This window comes from Temnothorax nylanderi, unplaced genomic scaffold, assembly GCF_030848795.1.
Source record: "Temnothorax nylanderi isolate EJ_2023f unplaced genomic scaffold, tnyl_v1.0 TNYL_tig0180_pilon, whole genome shotgun sequence".
NCBI classification, from domain to species: Eukaryota; Metazoa; Arthropoda; class Insecta; order Hymenoptera; family Formicidae; genus Temnothorax; species Temnothorax nylanderi.
The window spans coordinates 42,623-60,313 of record NW_027249242.1 but is presented as its reverse complement, the minus strand read 5'-3'; the positions used below and the strand labels follow the sequence as shown (position 1 = coordinate 60,313).

The 17,691-nt window shown below is 42.5% G+C and overlaps 2 protein-coding genes across 2 annotated transcripts; both read left to right on the top strand.

Moving 5' to 3' along the window:
* The first annotated feature begins 1,011 nt into the window (after positions 1-1,011).
* On the top strand, positions 1,012-1,767 carry LOC139778362 (uncharacterized). Its single transcript, XM_071716263.1, has one exon. It carries the CDS (start codon positions 1,012-1,014, stop codon positions 1,765-1,767), a length of 756 nt encoding a protein of 251 aa, XP_071572364.1.
* A 12,851-nt stretch (positions 1,768-14,618) lies between these two features.
* On the top strand, positions 14,619-17,000 carry LOC139778361 (uncharacterized). Its single transcript, XM_071716262.1, has 2 exons — positions 14,619-16,033; positions 16,709-17,000. The coding sequence occupies exons 1-2, from the start codon at positions 14,619-14,621 to the stop codon at positions 16,998-17,000; spliced, it is 1,707 nt and encodes a 568-aa protein (XP_071572363.1).
* Positions 17,001-17,691: the final 691 nt, after the last annotated feature.

Here is a 17,691-nt window from a genome sequence, read left to right as displayed (position 1 = left end):
AAGGGGCGCTGAAATAAAGCTCCGATATAAGTAAAACGAAGTGAAGTTAATTTAACGACACCTACACCCCGTTCCACCTACGAACCCGAACTCTTCCTAGTCTGCCCGCCTGTGCCTACCGAGTTCCAACTCGTAAGGTCAAGAGATCCCGAAAAGAATAAACGTTTTGCCGTAAGCCGTCACCAACCGGCGACACGGCATAACAATATTATAAATTTCAGATACTTCTATGCCGCTGTTACGATATTGAGTGCACTTTCAATATATAGGCTCAGTTATTCTTAACGGTTATATTTCACACGTTTACGAATATGTCGCGACGTAAGTTACTAAAGTATTTTACTTATTGAGAAATCAAGTCAAGAGGATGCTCTTTCTTATTGTTACAGATTTGATGAACAGCAAAATCTTGCAGATATCTTCTATATCCCACCATGGATGAAAATGAATCCATTTATTATTGAGATAATTACGGGTTACATTTTGACAAAATTAAAGAATAATTTTGTTTTAAAAGATGTAAAGTATATTTTTTTTGTTTTATATAACATATTAAAAATAAATAGTCATTGAAATACTTATGGAATATATAAACTTATTCTATAGAAACTAACTAGTTTCATATAAATTAATTATGGAACTGATCGTGTTGGTCATCTACAGAAAGGTCTTTATGGACTCAAACAGGCATCCAGAAATTGGAACATCTATTTTCAAGAATTTATGGAGGAACATGTCCTGACACAATCGGATTCGGACCCATGTATTTTTATAAAAGATGCCAATACGGAGGACTGGATAATACTATGTCTGTATGTTGATGATGGACTCATGGCATGCAGAAACAAGAAGTTATTAATGGCTTTTATTTCCTCACTAAGAAGAAAATTTGAAATTACATGTCACGAACCGTCATGTTATGTTGGCATGGAAATCAATCGTAATCGAGAGAAGAAAACAATCTGCATCAATCAACAAGGATATATATCTCGTATGCTATGTCGATTTGGAATGGAGAATTGTAAAACGACAACATCACCAATGGATTGTTCTGTCAAATTGTCGGAGCTGAAAAATGAAAAGGACATCAATGAGAAAAGATTTCCTTATCGAGAAGCTGTGAGGAGCCTGAATTATATTGCATTAATATCAAGGCCAGACATATCGTATGCCGTGAACACACTTGCTCGATTTTTGAATAATCCATCTGATCTACATTGGAAAGCAGTTAAACATGTCATAAGATATCTTAAAGGTACGATTGGTTTATTGTTATGCTACAATGGAAAAACAGAAGAAGGATTGGTTGGATACTGTGATTCCGACTATGCTGGAGATGTGACGGAAAGAAAATCAACATCTGGATATATTTTCACGTTACATGGAGGACCAATAGCCTGGTCATCAAGCCTACAACGAGTTACTGCTCTCTCATCATCAGAAGCAGAATATATGGCGATATCAGAAGCGTTGAAGGAACTTTTGTGGTTACGACCACTTTTGGAATCTCTCGGTTTGAAACAAACAAGGGAAACTGAGTTGAAAGTAGACAATCAAGCAGCGATAGCGATGTCGAAGAATCCGGAGCTCCACCGAAGAACTAAACATATAGGAGTTCGTTTTCATCGAATCAGACAAGAACAAGAAGCAGGAAACGTAACTGTTAGTTACATCCCATCGGATAAGCAGGTGGCTGATTTGCTTACGAAGAGTCTAACACGAACGAAGATCTCAACATATCTGAAGATCTTGAAGATAACGTCGTGAATAAGAGGAGGTGTCAAGAAATATTCAGGACGTTGTCGTGGCGACATCTGTATGTCACATAGAGTAATATTAAGGGGCCCTATTTGTTCTACTTCTTGCGCGCGTAGGTGGGTCCTCCGCCTTTAAGTCAGTGACTCTCGAGCGTTCGTCTTTGTGACACGCTAACAGTTTTTCTCATATTATTAACCTCATTCGTGCTAAATCTCAACAGTAAGTGTTACGTCATGTGAACTCCACAATTTCCCTTTTCCAGAAATTTCCTGAAGTCCTAAACGTCTAAAATAGCATTTAACATTAGAATAAGTAAAAACCGAGCACCTACGATTGTCGATCATGTGAACTATGATTTCGATACTTCAAATTTTTCTATTTTTATGATCGCGATTTCCTATTTTTTCCCTCATGTTTAGTTACATAATTAAAAGAGATCGAGAAATCGAGAGGAAACTTTCAGATGACAAAATCTAAACAGATAAGGCATATGCGACTACGTTTTTATCAACTTTGCCTGAACCGCGCTGATAAACCTGGTGACGCGGCGCACCAAAGAGCCCTTAAATTTAAGAAAAATTTAATAAAAATTTTATTACACTAAACAAGTCCAAGAATTGCTCCTGCTCGTTTTGAACCGGCAATATAGATATGTTACGTCCTGCGAACTCCACGATTTCCCTTTTTCGCGGAAATTCCTATGGGCCCAGGATAGGCCTTAAGATTAGGATAAGCACGAACGGTTGTCGATCGGCAAGTGAGGCTTGATCTTCTCACATTCCTTTTTTTTATGATCAAAATACCTATTCACTTGGGCAACTTAAGCAACCTTCCAGATGACAAATTACTGACAGACGAGGCATGCGTGATCGGGTTTTTGTCGACTTTGTCTGGCCCATAGCTATAAACCCGGCGACACGACGCGCAAAAAGGGGGCTTAATGCCGGGCGGGATTGATGAAGATCTTTATTGCATCGAGCGAGGATTCTTCCGGCAAACAGAGACAAAGCCTAGAACGTGCCTAAAATCGCTCGTGCGACGTTGTAAATACACGTGGCGTAAGTTTCTGTTTGCCTTGTACCTACTATTAAGATTAAAAGGTATGCACCGTCTGTCAACACAAAAACAGGGCCGCGAGATAAAAAAAGAGGGCCTAGAGGCTAATAAAAGAGAAATCGGCAATGGTCGAAAACAAATGAGTCACTGGAAGAAGCGATGGGTTACACCCCCAATAAGACAGTGAGGGCCTTACGAAGGAACTCACCAACGGAAAGCCGGAAAAATCGATAACCGTCTCTAGCTCTCTAGGATAGGCGAAAACCTAAAAATCTACCTCTTGGGTGAGAAACATCTCGCCAAATAAGAAATCCTTTAAACAAAAATCAGAAACATCCCGCCAACCAGAAATATCCAAAACGAAACACCTCTCTCTCAACGAAATCCATCCCTTCCATTCCTTAAAACTCCCTATATAAACCCTGACATTAGATCACTCTCCCTCTTCTCCTTAGACTTTAGTCTCGTGCATACCTTGGGCTTCAGTCTCTCCAGTCAACTTCGGTCTTAGAGTTTTTGTCGCTCGAGTTGTGATCGACTAAGGGCCTGAGCAGAATAGCTGACTTATAATTTTAAGACAGTGTTTTATGCTTTAGATCTTTGTTTTTAGCAACGCACAATACTGTCTTATGTCTCAAGTCTTAAATGAGTGTACAAAGTGTCAACTTTGTACACTCGTTTAAGACTTGAGACACAAGACAGTATTGTGCGTTGCTAAAAACAAAGATTTAAAGCATAAAACACTGTCTTAAAATTATAAGTCAGCTATTCTGCTCAGGCCCTAAGTTGTGCGCGTTAAAACTACGAGTGCTCACCGAGGAGCTGAGAATCACGAGATCCCACTTCACTTAGACCAGCACCAAGAAGTAAGTCCTCTAGATACATATACACATATTGATATCGGCCCTCTTTTGTCCTTGTCTTATCCCCTTTGTATTCACTCGATCACTCACGCGTTCTGGAAGTCTCTCGGCCAAACATTAATCCTTAAACATTAAACGTTAATCCTTCCGACCTTCCAATTCCCTTCACTATTCCGAATTAGCCGACTTATCGGTGGATTCGGAGTAATCTTTTCTTTTATTACTTCCGAATTAGCCGATTTATTGGTGGATTCGGAGTAATCTTTTCCTTTATTGCTTCCGAATTAGCCAATTTATCGGTGGATTCGGAGTGTTACGTCCTGTTGACTCCACGATTTCTTTCTTTCGTGGGATCGCTCATTTCATCACACAAAACAGACGGAAACCGTAAAATAGCGGTTATCAATTGACGAAGCGGATGCACTCCAACTGTCATCGCTCATTAAATAGTAAATGACGAAACCTTCCAGAAGACTCGAGCCTAATAAAATAGGCAAATTATAGACTTGTTTGTCGCATTCCATTCTAATTCCACGAAATGAAGCACGAAATTTCAATTATCTCGAAATTTCGTGGCATAAGGCGCAACAAATTAAAAATGCCATAAGGATCTGGGTGACCTCTCGGGTCACGGGGGAGCTGATCTCACGCTTTTCCGTGAAACGCAGATTTGACCTAAGACCCACGGCTCGCGGCGATTGATAAAGTTAAGCCTCTGGAAGGGACTGTCAAAGGGCAAGTGATAACGTACTCGCCAATAAATAGCCGCTAATTAGAAATTGCTCATAGACAATGACGATTTTTGGGGAAACTCGCCAGGGGATAGGCGGAAAATTGAAACCGACGTCACGATCAAAGGAGAACTCCACCAATCAAATCAGAATAAAACATAATCCCGCCTCCTTAATTTTGTATAAAAATCGCGACTTTGCGCACTTGGAGGCACTTCTGATCCAGTCCGAGACGTTTTATCTTGAAGCCATATTTACCAGCGTACTTTTTACTCAAACGTGAAACAGATTTCTGTTGCTCCCGCGGTTTTAACAATCGCGAGTAGATTCTGTGCGCGTCAAGATCACGTCGCAGTCCCGAACCGAGTGAAACCTACGTCGGGAAGAATCCGCCGCAGTCACCTCAGATTCCACGATCGCAACCATCAATAGTAAGCCCGAGATACCCGCTCGCTTGTCATTATACATCTTTACATAAATATATATATGTATATACTATATACGAGAATACATATATATATATAAATTTATCTTTAAAACCTCCCCCCATTTCGGATTCAAAATCATAAACTAATTTTTAGTGTACTCGCAAATACACCGCCGCAAGTCCTTGGGCATAACTATCCGGAATCGGATAAAACGAAACAGGCGCGCTCGTATAGTGGAGCGACAGCTCCTTGCTTCATTTTTAAGACGCAAACAGTCTCCGCATATCGACCACTCTATCCTTGATTCTCCCCTTTCGCCATCTCCCTCACCTGTCTGTTGTTCCCTTGCGTATCGGGTGTTCCCCGATACCCCAGAATCATCCCCCTTTTTGGAACCTTCCTACTCTCCAGTTCCTTCCGAGGAACTTGCGGAGTTCCGGGAGAGATCTCCAACTTTCAATTTCTCCCCGGTTCCTTTCGTATATCGAGAGGAATCTCTAGACAGAACTGGTTCCCCCGCGCTCTCTACCTCGACCACCCTCTACCGAGACCGATCACCCTCTCCCTCCTTCTCCGACTCGAGTATCGAAATACTCGAGGAATTCTCCCCTCGAACCTCATCCCCCATAAAAATAGTTTACGAATATATAAATTTATAGTCAATTAATAACCATTTATTGTACCGTAATCATAATCTTACGAAACCGTAAATTTTAAATAACTATTTCTTTGAAATAATTCTGGATATTCTACACTAATGCCTATGTTACCAAATTAATGTTTGTTTATTTTATACATTGTCTTTTGTATCCACACATACATAGCCCATACTCTTTCTTCACAATCTGATGTAAAATATTAGTTAACTTACCAAATGTATTCTGGCGGGCAGGATAGCCATTTACTATAGATTCATTTCCCTTAAAATCCTGCTCGATGACCTCCGTACCATTGTAACACCCGCGCCTTCTACACACACACACACACACCCCGCACTCACACGCATTTATGTAACACAATGATTTTCCATTTTGTTCTTTTCTTGTAATAAATGTGTAATAATTTTAAAATGATATTGGCTTCCCATTATTTAATTTAAGACCTCGCCTCACCGCTACTTCTCTAAATCGCACAAGGTCCGATCCCCGGTAATAGGGATATTACATCCTTGACCGAAAACAGGACCGCGAGTGCACGAAACTCTCAGCTGGCGTGATAGCGTCCCTTCTGGACGTTGACCCATCACTAGAGTTGTCCCGAAAAGTGCATTCGACTCGAGGCACGCGCCCTTCTAGCGTGAACCCGAGAGAACATAAAGATCTCGTTACGTCTTCCTATACCCCCTCCCTTGGATAGCCTTTCCTTCGCTATCCGTCGAACCAATATACCTAAATTCCGGGGTTCTGACGTAACAGGAGTAATCTTTTCCTCTATCACTCCCAAATTAGCCGACTTATCGGTGGATTCGGAGTAATCCTTTCTTTTATTACTTCCGAATTAGCCGACTTATCGGTGGATTCGGAGTAATCTTTTCTTTTATTACTTCCGAATTAGCCGATTTATTGGTGGATTCGGAGTAATCTTTTCCTTTATTGCTTCCGAATTAGCCAATTTATCGGTGGATTCGGAGTAATCTTTTCCTCTATTACTTCCGAATTACCCGATTTATCGGTGGATTCGGAGTAATCTTTTCCTTTATTGGTTCCGAATTAGCCGATTTATCGGTGGATTCGGAGTAATCTTTTCCTTTATTACTTCCGAATTAGCCGAATCATCGGCGGATTCGGAGTAATCTTTATTACTGTTAGCAAGTTTAGCAGACCCTCTCCCCTTAATTCAAAATCCTACAAAACCGAGTTGACTTCCCTGCGATCAACGTACTACAATAATTAACCCCACCAATTTATAGTGAATTCGGATGGTCCCACGGAAAACCTTGCAAAGTCCCAAGGCGCCGCGAGACACGCCCAATATCGGCGGAACAAGAGACTCAAGAAAATATTTGAGTCCCTCCGACCCGAACGCGAGAACCCCGGTCCTCCGCGAGTTGCCACTCCGCCGCCCCCACCAGCTTTTACCGAGGAACCCTGCTCGTCGCAGGAGAATCGCCCGGTTGTTCCACTTTCTCGCCCTGATACCGCACCTTCTCGGCCTGTTTTCGCGTGGCCCCTTTTCGCGTGGTCCCCGTCAACCCTGATCCCGCCCGCTTACTAGAACCTCCCGATTCCCCTTCCTCTTCCCGAAGTCCGTCCCCGACCCCCTCGACCGCCTCGACCGTTGAGGTTCTCGAGAAAGAGGTCGATCCCAAAATAGTCACCTTAGATTAATAATTATTTTCCATCCATAAATTCTTGTCTCTCTGTTTTCACCCCGCGAACATCTCTTTATATTTTATTGCAACTTAATTTAATTGCGTCTTAATTTACGATTGACAGATTACTTAACTTAAATTTATAATAAATGTTTTATTTATGTTAAATATAAATTTCCATTTATTTATAATCTAAGACCTCACCCACTACACCTCCACCTCTCGAAATCGCACGAGGTCCGATCCTAAGTTAAAGGGATTAAATTCCCTGACTTAAAAGAGGACCGACGATCGCACCGCTCACGGAAGACGTCCTAGCGTCTCTACGGACGTTGACCCTTCCTGAGCCATCGAAAGTGCGTTCGGCTCGCGCCACGCGCCTCAGAGCGCGTACCTGCGAGCAGTATTCTTAAGCGTCTAGTTGCGTCCTTCCTTACCCCGACCCCTCTGGTTAGCCTTTCCTTCGCTTCCCAGATTTCCTTATCCTAATCCCGGGGTTGGACGTAACAGATATAAAACTATGTTTTGTCTGTTAACAAAACAAGGTCGCGAGATAAACCAAAAACCAAAGACTGTCGCCGTCTCTATTGAAAGAGAAATTGGCAATAATCAAAAAACGGATAAGTTACTGGAAGAAGCGATAGCTTGCACCCCCTAAAAATAAGAAAGATGAGGGCTTTACAACAAGACTCACCAATGAGCAGCCGTAAAAATCGATATCTATATCTAGCTCGCCATAGATAGGCGAAAACCAAAATTGTACAATAAGCTGTGATGCTCACACGTAGAAGCTTATTACCATTGAATTTTACCAAAACTCAAATCTACATCCCGGATGAGAAACAGCTAATCAACCAAAATCCTTGAAATGGAAACCTGACACATCCCACGACGAAATCCATCATATTAACCTATTGTCATTAACTTAATAGTTCTTATCTGGTTTGGCCTTCTACTTGGGCTAACCAACACATCTGCATTTGCTCAAAGCTCAATTTAGGTAGTATTAATTAATTGAATGTCAGTATCAATGTCAGTATTAATTAATTAATCAACGTCAATATTAGTCAGTGCGTCAACATAGATTCTATGCGTAAATTTAATTTGCCAAGTGCCGACAAGACCCTTGAAATCCAGCCCAGGCAGCACATCAAGATTATTTTCCCCACCCTTAAAGTGTACACTCGTGTACACTTTAAAACCAAAATGTTTAGACTAGTATTTAAGAAGAGCTTACTTACAACTTGCACAAAGCTAGCTACGGCTTGCGCCGCCACGGAAGCCTCGCAGCAAGGAAGATCCGCGAGTGGCCAAGGCACGGGACCGAGCTCGGATCCCCGGGACCGGTGCGAGAACGCCGATCGGTTCACCTCGCCCAGGCCCGGCACGTCAGCCAAACCCGCTTCCCGACCAAGCCCGACACGCCCCGCTCCTCAGAGCCAATCCTTATTCCGAAGTTACGGATCCAATTTGCCGACTTCCCTTACCTACATTAGTCTATCGACTAGAGGCTCTTTACCTTGGAGACCTGCTGCTGTAATGCTTATCGGTACATCAGATTTGATCCTTCCTAGAAATCTTAACGAAAATTTATTTTGTTAAACGAAATCTGTTTAAAAAAATTAACTGCAAGTACTTTCCATACCATGATGAGCGACGAGGACGATTTAACCATCGCGGTGTCCTCTTCATTTTTACTGATAGAATTTATAAACAAATTTCTAACAGCCGATGTCCGGCTGATAGAATTTATAAACAAATATCATCTCACACTTTGTAAGAATTTGTATTTAAGTAAGAATTAAATCACATTGCCCTTGTGTATCCAAGAGTTGTGCGATTCATCAAATGCCAACCATTTCACGTAAACCTTGTCACCCTTCCTGCGCAGTACTTTCTCCACGAGATACACGTCTGGATAAGTCGCTCGACGCAACTCGTGCTTGTAGAACGCTCCGACAGATTTTCCACGTTAGTCCTCGAGTAGATTGGTTATAAGATTAGTACGCTGCACTTTAACGATCCTAAACACCTCGGTCCAATTCGGCGTGTAACCCTTCGCGAAAATTGTCTTGTATTTGCTAAAGGCCAAAGCACATAACATGGCGTAGCAATATACGACGATCGTAGTCCCCGACCTGACAGATAAGGATACGCCAAAGCTTGTGCGTTACTTACGTCCACGACTACGACTGTCATATGTGCTTTGGCCCTAATGCGTACCGGGTCACCCGCTTTGAACTTTGCCGGACCCGCGATCTTTATCACGCTGCGGACACATGCGGACACGTCGAACGATCAGTTTATATCATTTTCTGACCAAATATTAACTTGATTCGCTATTCCAGCAGGAAGGCACACCCGTTGTGGCGCTAACTTACTCTGATTGCGAAGTTGTCTGGGAAGCCTTCATCCGGAAAACAGTTCCATTGGGATCAGTAGATATCCTGATCGCAAAAAAGCCTCCTACAGTTCACTAAACGTCTACAGATCAGCGATAGCGTTAGTTTTGGGTCCTGAGATAGAACAAAACGACATAATCCAGCGTTTTTTTTTTTTTTCGAGGGCTGTCAGGACTGAGGCCGGCGACTCCCAGATATGACTCGACTTGGGATCCCAAGGTGGTTTTGAATAGTAAGAATTTATAAATAAATATTAATGTTAGATGCGTCATCTACACCTCTACTCTAAATTTTAACTGCATGGTGTCATAAGTTTTCAAACCATGAAAGTGTCAGGATGTATCTTAAAATTACATATCCATGCGACGGTCGGTGTAAGTGTTCTGTTCTATGTGCGTGCATTTGTGTAATAATTTTTGTTTTAATATATTTTATTTCTAGTATATATAAAGGTTGGAGAACACTGAAAATTGTGGAGCTACCTCTGCGCAAGGAGATGCCGCTAGAGAAAAAGTATATACAGGTATACAGAAGGTGTACACAATTTATGTATGCGTATAAAGAGTTTCTGTATCCGTGTATTGAATATGTGTATCCTATTCCATGACCTGTATATTTGGATATTCACGACCAATATACCCCTTAAGTATACAGAGATCCGAGTCGTAACTCGTAAGTATATTTGACTTGTATATGGCCATGGAATAGGATACACATATTCAATATACGGATACAGAAATTCTGTATTCACATACATAAATTGTGTGTTACGTCCTGCGAATTCCACGATCTCCCTTTTTCGCGGAAAATTCCTATGGGCCTAGTTAGGGCTTAAGATTATGATAGGTAAACTAAGCACGGACGGTTATCGATCGGGGAGTGAGCCTTGATCTCCTCACATTCCTTCTTTTTATGACCAAAATGCCTATTTGGTTGGGCAACTAAAAGCAACCTTCCAGATGACAAACTACTGACAGACAGGACATGCGTGGTCGGTTCTATCAATTTTGTCTGGCACATAGCTATAAACCCGGCGACACGACGCGCCGAGAAGAGCCTTAATCCCATACAGAATTTGGTTAGGATCCTTATCGCACCACGCGACTAGCCCAAAATTGGCCGCGCAATGTCCCGACAAACAGAGACAAGATCTAAAACGTGTTTTTAGAAATCCGTAAGAGCACGTGGCGGAAGTTTCTGTTTGCAATAAAGCTGCAATAAAGATTGGATGAAACACATTTGTCTGTCGATACTGAAAACAGGGACCGCGAGATAAGGGACCCCAATAAAAGAGGAATCGGCGATAGCCGAAAACAAATCAGTCACTGGAAGAATCGCTGGGTTGCACCCCCGATAAGACAGTGGGGGCCTTACGAGGGGACTCACCAATGGAAAACCGGAAAAATCGATAACCGTCTCTAGCTTTCTAGGATAGGCAAAAACTTAAGATCTGGCTCTTGGGTGAGAAACGTCTCGCCCAATAGAAAACCCTCCAGATAAAAATTAGAAGAATCCCACCAACCAAAAGTCCCAAAAATAAAAACCAGACACACCCCACATAAAATCCACCCCTTCCATTCCTTACATTTTCCTATATAAACCCTGACATTGCGGCACTCCCTCTCCAAAGCTTCCGAGTCTCTTCAAGCCTCCCAAGCTTAGTCTCGTGTTTTTTCCTCAGCTTTACAATCGTGATCTCTTCCGCTTTTGAGTCGCGATTCAACACTTATCGTTAGAGTCAGTGCAACACATGCCACACACAACTGATTCCGTCTCTTCCCTCAACCAAGGGTCATTTCGACGCGCAGTCATCAAATCGTCAAACGGTGTCATCAAACTCATCAAGTAGTAAGTCCTGTACACACACACGTATATATATATATATATATATATATATATATATATATATATATATATATCAGCTCCCCTTTTTCTTTATATATGCACCCGTTAGGGAAGTCTCTCAGTATAACCCTTCCATCCCTCTTACTACCCCTGTTCCGAATTAGCCGATTTATCGGTCGATTCCGAATAATCTCCTTTGGTTTGAGTTAACTGACTCGTCGGTGGACTCGGGGTACACTGCTTTGGGTTAGCTGGGTTGGTGGACTCGGGGTATATTGCTTTGAGTTAGCTGACTCGTTGGCGGACTCGAACTACTCCTTAGATTTAATCTCCAAAACCTGAGGTGACTTCCCCGCACTTGACGGATTTAAATATTAACAATCCGCTAATTTGTAGTGGATTTGCCCGGTCCCGCTCATAAGAAGTCGCGAAACGCCGCGAAACACGAGAGACGTCGCCAAACCAAACGGGCGCGAAAGGAAGTCGAAAATCAAGGGTCAGGATTCCCTCGGGAACAAGATAACACAGATCCTCCGCGTCTCGCCACTCCACCCCCCCCCCCTACCAGGCTTCTCAGAGGAACTCTGTTCCTCACAGCAGTGTCCCCCCGTCATACCATCTCGCCCTATTATCCTACCGTCTCGCCTCGTTCCCGCACCTTATCGCCCCGTTTGCCGCGTCCCCCCTTTCCGCATACTCCCCGTTAGACCCAATCCCCCTCCTCCGGTCGAACACAGGGTACCATCCCCGACCCCCTCGACCGCCTCCACCATCAACATCGATGAACCTAACCCTCCCGAAATAGTCACCTTAGATTAACCCTTACCTATTTCCTTTTGTGTTAATTTAGTCTAAATACACTCACACACAGTAACAAGTATTTGTAATAAATGTTTAATTTGTTTTTAAGATTTAATTAAATGTTCCTTTATTTTAAATAAGACCTAACCCAGTACCATCATCCTCTCGAAATCGCACGAGGTCCGATCCTGAGTTAAAGGGATTAAATTCCCTGACTCGAAAGAGGACCGACGATCGCACCGCTCACGGAAGACGTCCTAGCGTCCTTACGGACGTTGACTCTTCCTGAGCCATAAAAGTGCGTTTGGGCTCGCGCCACGCGCCTCAGAGCGTGTACCTGCGAGCGATATTCTTAAGCTTCTAGTTGCGTCCTTCCTTACCCCGACCCCTCTGCCTAGCCTTTCCTTTGCTTCCCAGTTTTTTTTCTTATTAATCCCGGGGTTGGACGTAACATGTGTATACCTTCTGTAAACCTGTATATGGGGAATTCTATGCCAAATTGACCTGATCTGACCCTCGACCTCTCGGATTTGGTCCGCGATTTTTTATGTTATTGTTCCAACTCTAAAATGTACTCAGATTTTTTTTGATAAATTTGATTTATTTATAATTTTTTTAAACCAACATATCGTTGGCCACAATTTAAAAATCTGAAACAATTCTCAAAAATCTTATATCAGATATCAAAATTTTTAAGTCTTGACTCAGAGTGGGACGGCGTTTGCTTCTATTTTTTTTTCGAGCTCTTTTCGAGCTTTTTTCGAAAAAAAGATTGAAAAAATTAGAAGCATAAGTTGGTTTACTGTAAGCTGTTGCTTGAACATTTTATATGTTTTTTATATGTATATAACATAGGGTTTTTGAGAATTTTTTCAGATTTTTCCGACGCGATTTTTTTTATTTTGGAAAATCGCTTTGGGAAAAGAAAAAATTCTCAAAAATCTTGTTATATATAAAAATGTGCAAGCAACAGCCTACGTATGATATGATCAATATACATATATTATTTTTTAGTATTGGATCTCGCTGCATGTCGAGGTGTATTAACAAACAAAGGCCTCTCGTACGTCAGAAATCTAAAAGGTCTAGAACATTTGGACCTTAGAATGACGTTTATAACATTTAAATCTGTTTGTAAAATACTGCAAAAAAACTCGACAAATGCGTGTCTTACTTTGCCCCGGCGGTGTAGCAGAAGATCTAGATGTAGACGCAATTACAATGCAGTTAAGAAATTCGTGTCCAGACTTGGAAATTTTAGATATATCGGGAGAATATATCGTGTAAATACGCCGGGAGACTGGGAAAAGTACAGGAACGCTCAGCGTACTTACAAAAAAGCGATAGTTAAGGCGAAAAAGATGGGGTGGAGGAACTTTTGCGAGGGTATCGAGAGCAAAATCCTCTGCAAAGAGAGTAACCCACAGTGGAGCTGCCTTAAGCTCCCTAGTGGGGAATTCACCGAAACAACTGAGGAGACTCTGAATTATCTCATGGAAGTCCACTTTCCGGGATTTCGGTAGTCCTCCTCAGCCATGGAAAACCAACAACAACCTAGGGCTACTTATAAGCCCAGGGCATGGGCGTTGGCGGCAAAGGTGGTTTATCCACAAGCAGTGGAGTGGGCAGTTCGCTCCTTTGAGTCTTATAAGGCACCGGGACCGGACGGCATACACCCCATACTTCTACAGGAGGGACTGGGAGAAATGATAGGCCCATTGACCAAAATCTTTAGGGCAAGCATTGCTCTAAGACATGTCCCCCAAACATGGAGAGCCACTAAAGTGGTATTTATTCCCAAACCCGGAAGAAATGGACACACCAAGGCTAAGGATTACAGACCTATCAGCTTAACATCTTTCCTGCTAAAGACCCTGGAGAGACTGATTGATAGGTTTCTCAAGAACGGACCACTAGCAGACCATCCTCTGGCTAGTGCTCAATATGCCTACAGGGAGGGCAGGTCCACGGAGACCGCCCTACACCACCTGACGGGCAGGATAGAGACACAGCTAGAGGCGAAAGGATATGCTATTGGAACCTTCTTGGACATAGAAGGGGCTTTTGATAGCACCTCGAACACAGCCATCAGGGAAGCGCTGATCAGACACGGGGTCCCGGAACCGCTAGTGGATTGGGTAATGAGTATGCTGGCGGGGAGGAACCTAACGGTCACGCACAACGACACTATCATTAGTGGCAAACCGAGCAAGGGGTGCCCGCAAGGAGGGGTTCTATCTCCCTTGCTGTGGTGCCTCGTAGTCAATGACCTTCTGATGAAACTACAAAGAAAAGGTTTCCTGACCTATGGGTATGCAGACGACATAGCCATAGTGATCACAGGATCCTTTCTAAATATTTTAAGGGATCGAATGAACGATGCTTTAAAAATCGTACAAAAGTAGTGCGAGGCCAAAGGTCTGATGGTTAACCCATCAAAAACCAATATAATGATCTTCACCAGGAAATACAAACCAGAACCTATTGAGCCTTTTAAACTCTGGGGAAAGGTTATCCCGTTCACAACATCAGTTAAGTATTTGGGCCTGTTTATAGACACCAAACTTAGCTGGAAAATACACCTTGCAGAAAGCAGGGAGAAATTCTACTCGTGCATGTGGATGTGTAGAAGAGCTATGAGCAAGTCTTGGGGCATCAAAGCTAGTATAGCATTATGGCTATACAGGGCGGTGCTGTTGCCGAGGCTGCTCTATGCGTCTGTGATCTGGTGGCCCAGGGCGAGGAAAGTGGAGGCAAAGAACCTGCTGAAAAGCCTACAAGGGAGTTACCTAAGGGCTGCAGTAGGGGCTATGAAGACCACACCCACGGAGGCGCTAGAAATTGCACTCTGTATACCTCCACTGGACCTTGCCGTGGAACATGCAGCCAGGAACACAGCATACAGACTAAAGTGTCAGGGAGAATGGAGGAATACAGGCCTGGGACACACAAGGCTCGACCTACTCCAGAAAAACCTTTTCACTCTAAAACAGGATAGAATTCTAAGGAAATACCAGTTGGTAAAACGTTTTACGATACCAACCAGAAAAGAATGGACGGACCCGAAGAGAGTCAGGGATCCCAATGTGGATCTATGGTTCACCGACGGGTCGGGCATCAACAACTGCTTTGGAGCAGGATTTTATGGGCCGAAGGATGACCACAGGGAGAGTATTCCTGTGGGAAGCCACTCAACAGTATTTACTGCTGAGATATTGGCTATCCTGAGGTGCACGGAACACCTCCTTAGTAACAACACGAAGGGAAGGAAGATAAATATCTGCTCAGACAGCAGGGCAGCTATACTAGCGCTAGCAAAAACAACCACCAAATCAGCATTGGTTTGGGATTGCATGCTGGCGCTAGAGAGACTAAGTGGACTAAATAAAGTCACCTTGGTATGGGTACCTGGGCATCAAGGAATACCCGGAAACGAAATCGCAGACTCACTGGCTAAGAAGGGAGCAAACGAAGCACCATCTGACCAGGTAGCGGGAATACCCTTCGCAGTAGGAAAAGAAATCATCAAAAGCTGCTTGAAAAGGGAGCACTTGTCCAGGTGGGAGAAATTAGAAACCTGCCGCCAGGCCAAGACTTTGATGGAAAACAGCAGACCAGGAAGAGCTAAAGAATTACTGGAGCTGACTAAACAAAAACTGAGAATGGCGGTGGGGCTGCTCACTGGCCACTCCGCCTTACTCAGAGCCCATTTATTCAATCTCGGACTCGCGGAACAAAAAGAGTGCCGCTTATGTGGGGACGAGAAAGAAGACAACGTGCATATACTATGCCATTGTCCGGCACTTGTATGCAAAAGATATAAAACTTGGGGACAAGCGTACTTAAGTCCCCAGGATTTGGCAAGTGCTAGGGTTATAGATTTAATAAACCTGGTACAAGGCTCAGGGCTAATCTTATAGACCTAACAGTTAAAAGAGTGGGGAGGCACAAAGGATCAGTTAGATCTAGGTACCGTCAGGGGCCCTAGTGGAACCACCCACTTGTCTACTACTACTACTACTACTAGTATTGAATCTCGCTGCATGTCGAGGTGTATTAACAAACAAAGGCCTCTCGTACGTCAGAAATCTAAAAGGTCTAGAACATTTGGACCTTAGAATGACGTTTATAACATTTAAATCTGTTTGTAAAATACTGCAAAAAAAACTCGACGAATGCGTGTCTTACTTTGCCCCGGCGGTGTAGCAGAAGATCTAGATGTAGACGCAATTACAATGCAGTTAAGAAATTCGTGTCCAGACTTGGAAATTTTAGATATATCGGGAGGTATTATTTCGTCGCGAAATATTGATGACCTCTGTGAGTGCAAAAATTTACGAAAACTGTATATTTTATGGATGTAAGTTTGTGCTATACTTTTTTAATGCATATTATCATATTCTTTATTATTGAAATTTGTATGTTTTCGAAACATCTCTTGCAAACATCATGAACGGTTGTTTTTTTCTTTGCGATTGAACCGTATAGTAATAGTATGTGGTTTTTGTTACAGGAACTACGATTACACTAGACATTTATTCCATAGATTGTTTTCTTCCTGTCAACGCTTGGAAGAAGTCAATTTGGTGGATCATCATGACGATATCAACGAGCTGACGCTCTGTAAAGATGTGAAACAAGTATACTTGTGGCAGTTAACTAGTTCCGCAATTTTCGAGCAGCATCCTAAACTGAGAGCGATTCATGTAATGCATGATCACAATAGCGACTTCTTTGCTCAGATGAAGGAAAAATATCCACATGTGTCTATCTGGAGTCTAATATCTGGGGAATGCCTTGTCTGACTATGTCAAGAGACATGATAGTGTTTCGCGCCAAATATACTTGTTTTACATCTTTACGCGAACAGATTGGAAACTTTCTATTTTATTAATGCCGGGTCGTCGCGTATGAAGTATGAAATATTATGTAAAAAGAGTTAAATAAACGAATTTTTTTATGACTGAATGAATGATGTAATTTCTAAAATTAAATATCAGCATAAATATGTGGTGCTCTGTGCGGGGTGTGGGGTGAGGGGATCTCGACGGCGAGGAGGTGCGGGGCGACGGAATCTCAGCGGCGAGGGGGACCATCACACAGGTATGAGTACAAAGGCGAGCTTTATAATTATGGTGTCAAAGACCATTTTCTAGGTCTGCATTCAACAAAAAAATCATCAAAAAATTGAAAAAAAATATTAACTAAAAAACTTAAAAAACCATAATTACAATTCTCGATGTCATAGAAGTGTACCATCAAAGACTAATCGCTCACTTGCTTGCTTGAGAATACTATAATTTTAACACTATTTTCCATCGTTTTATACTTTTCTTTTATCGCTCTTTCTCTTTTCTTAATTATTTCTTCCTCTTCTACTTCTAGAGCTTACGTCACAGAGAGGTGACATCCCTTAGACCCTTTGGGTCTCAATAATTTGTTTTCAGCCAAATTTTATACATTTTGATGAAATCCGAATTCGTGGTTTTATTAATA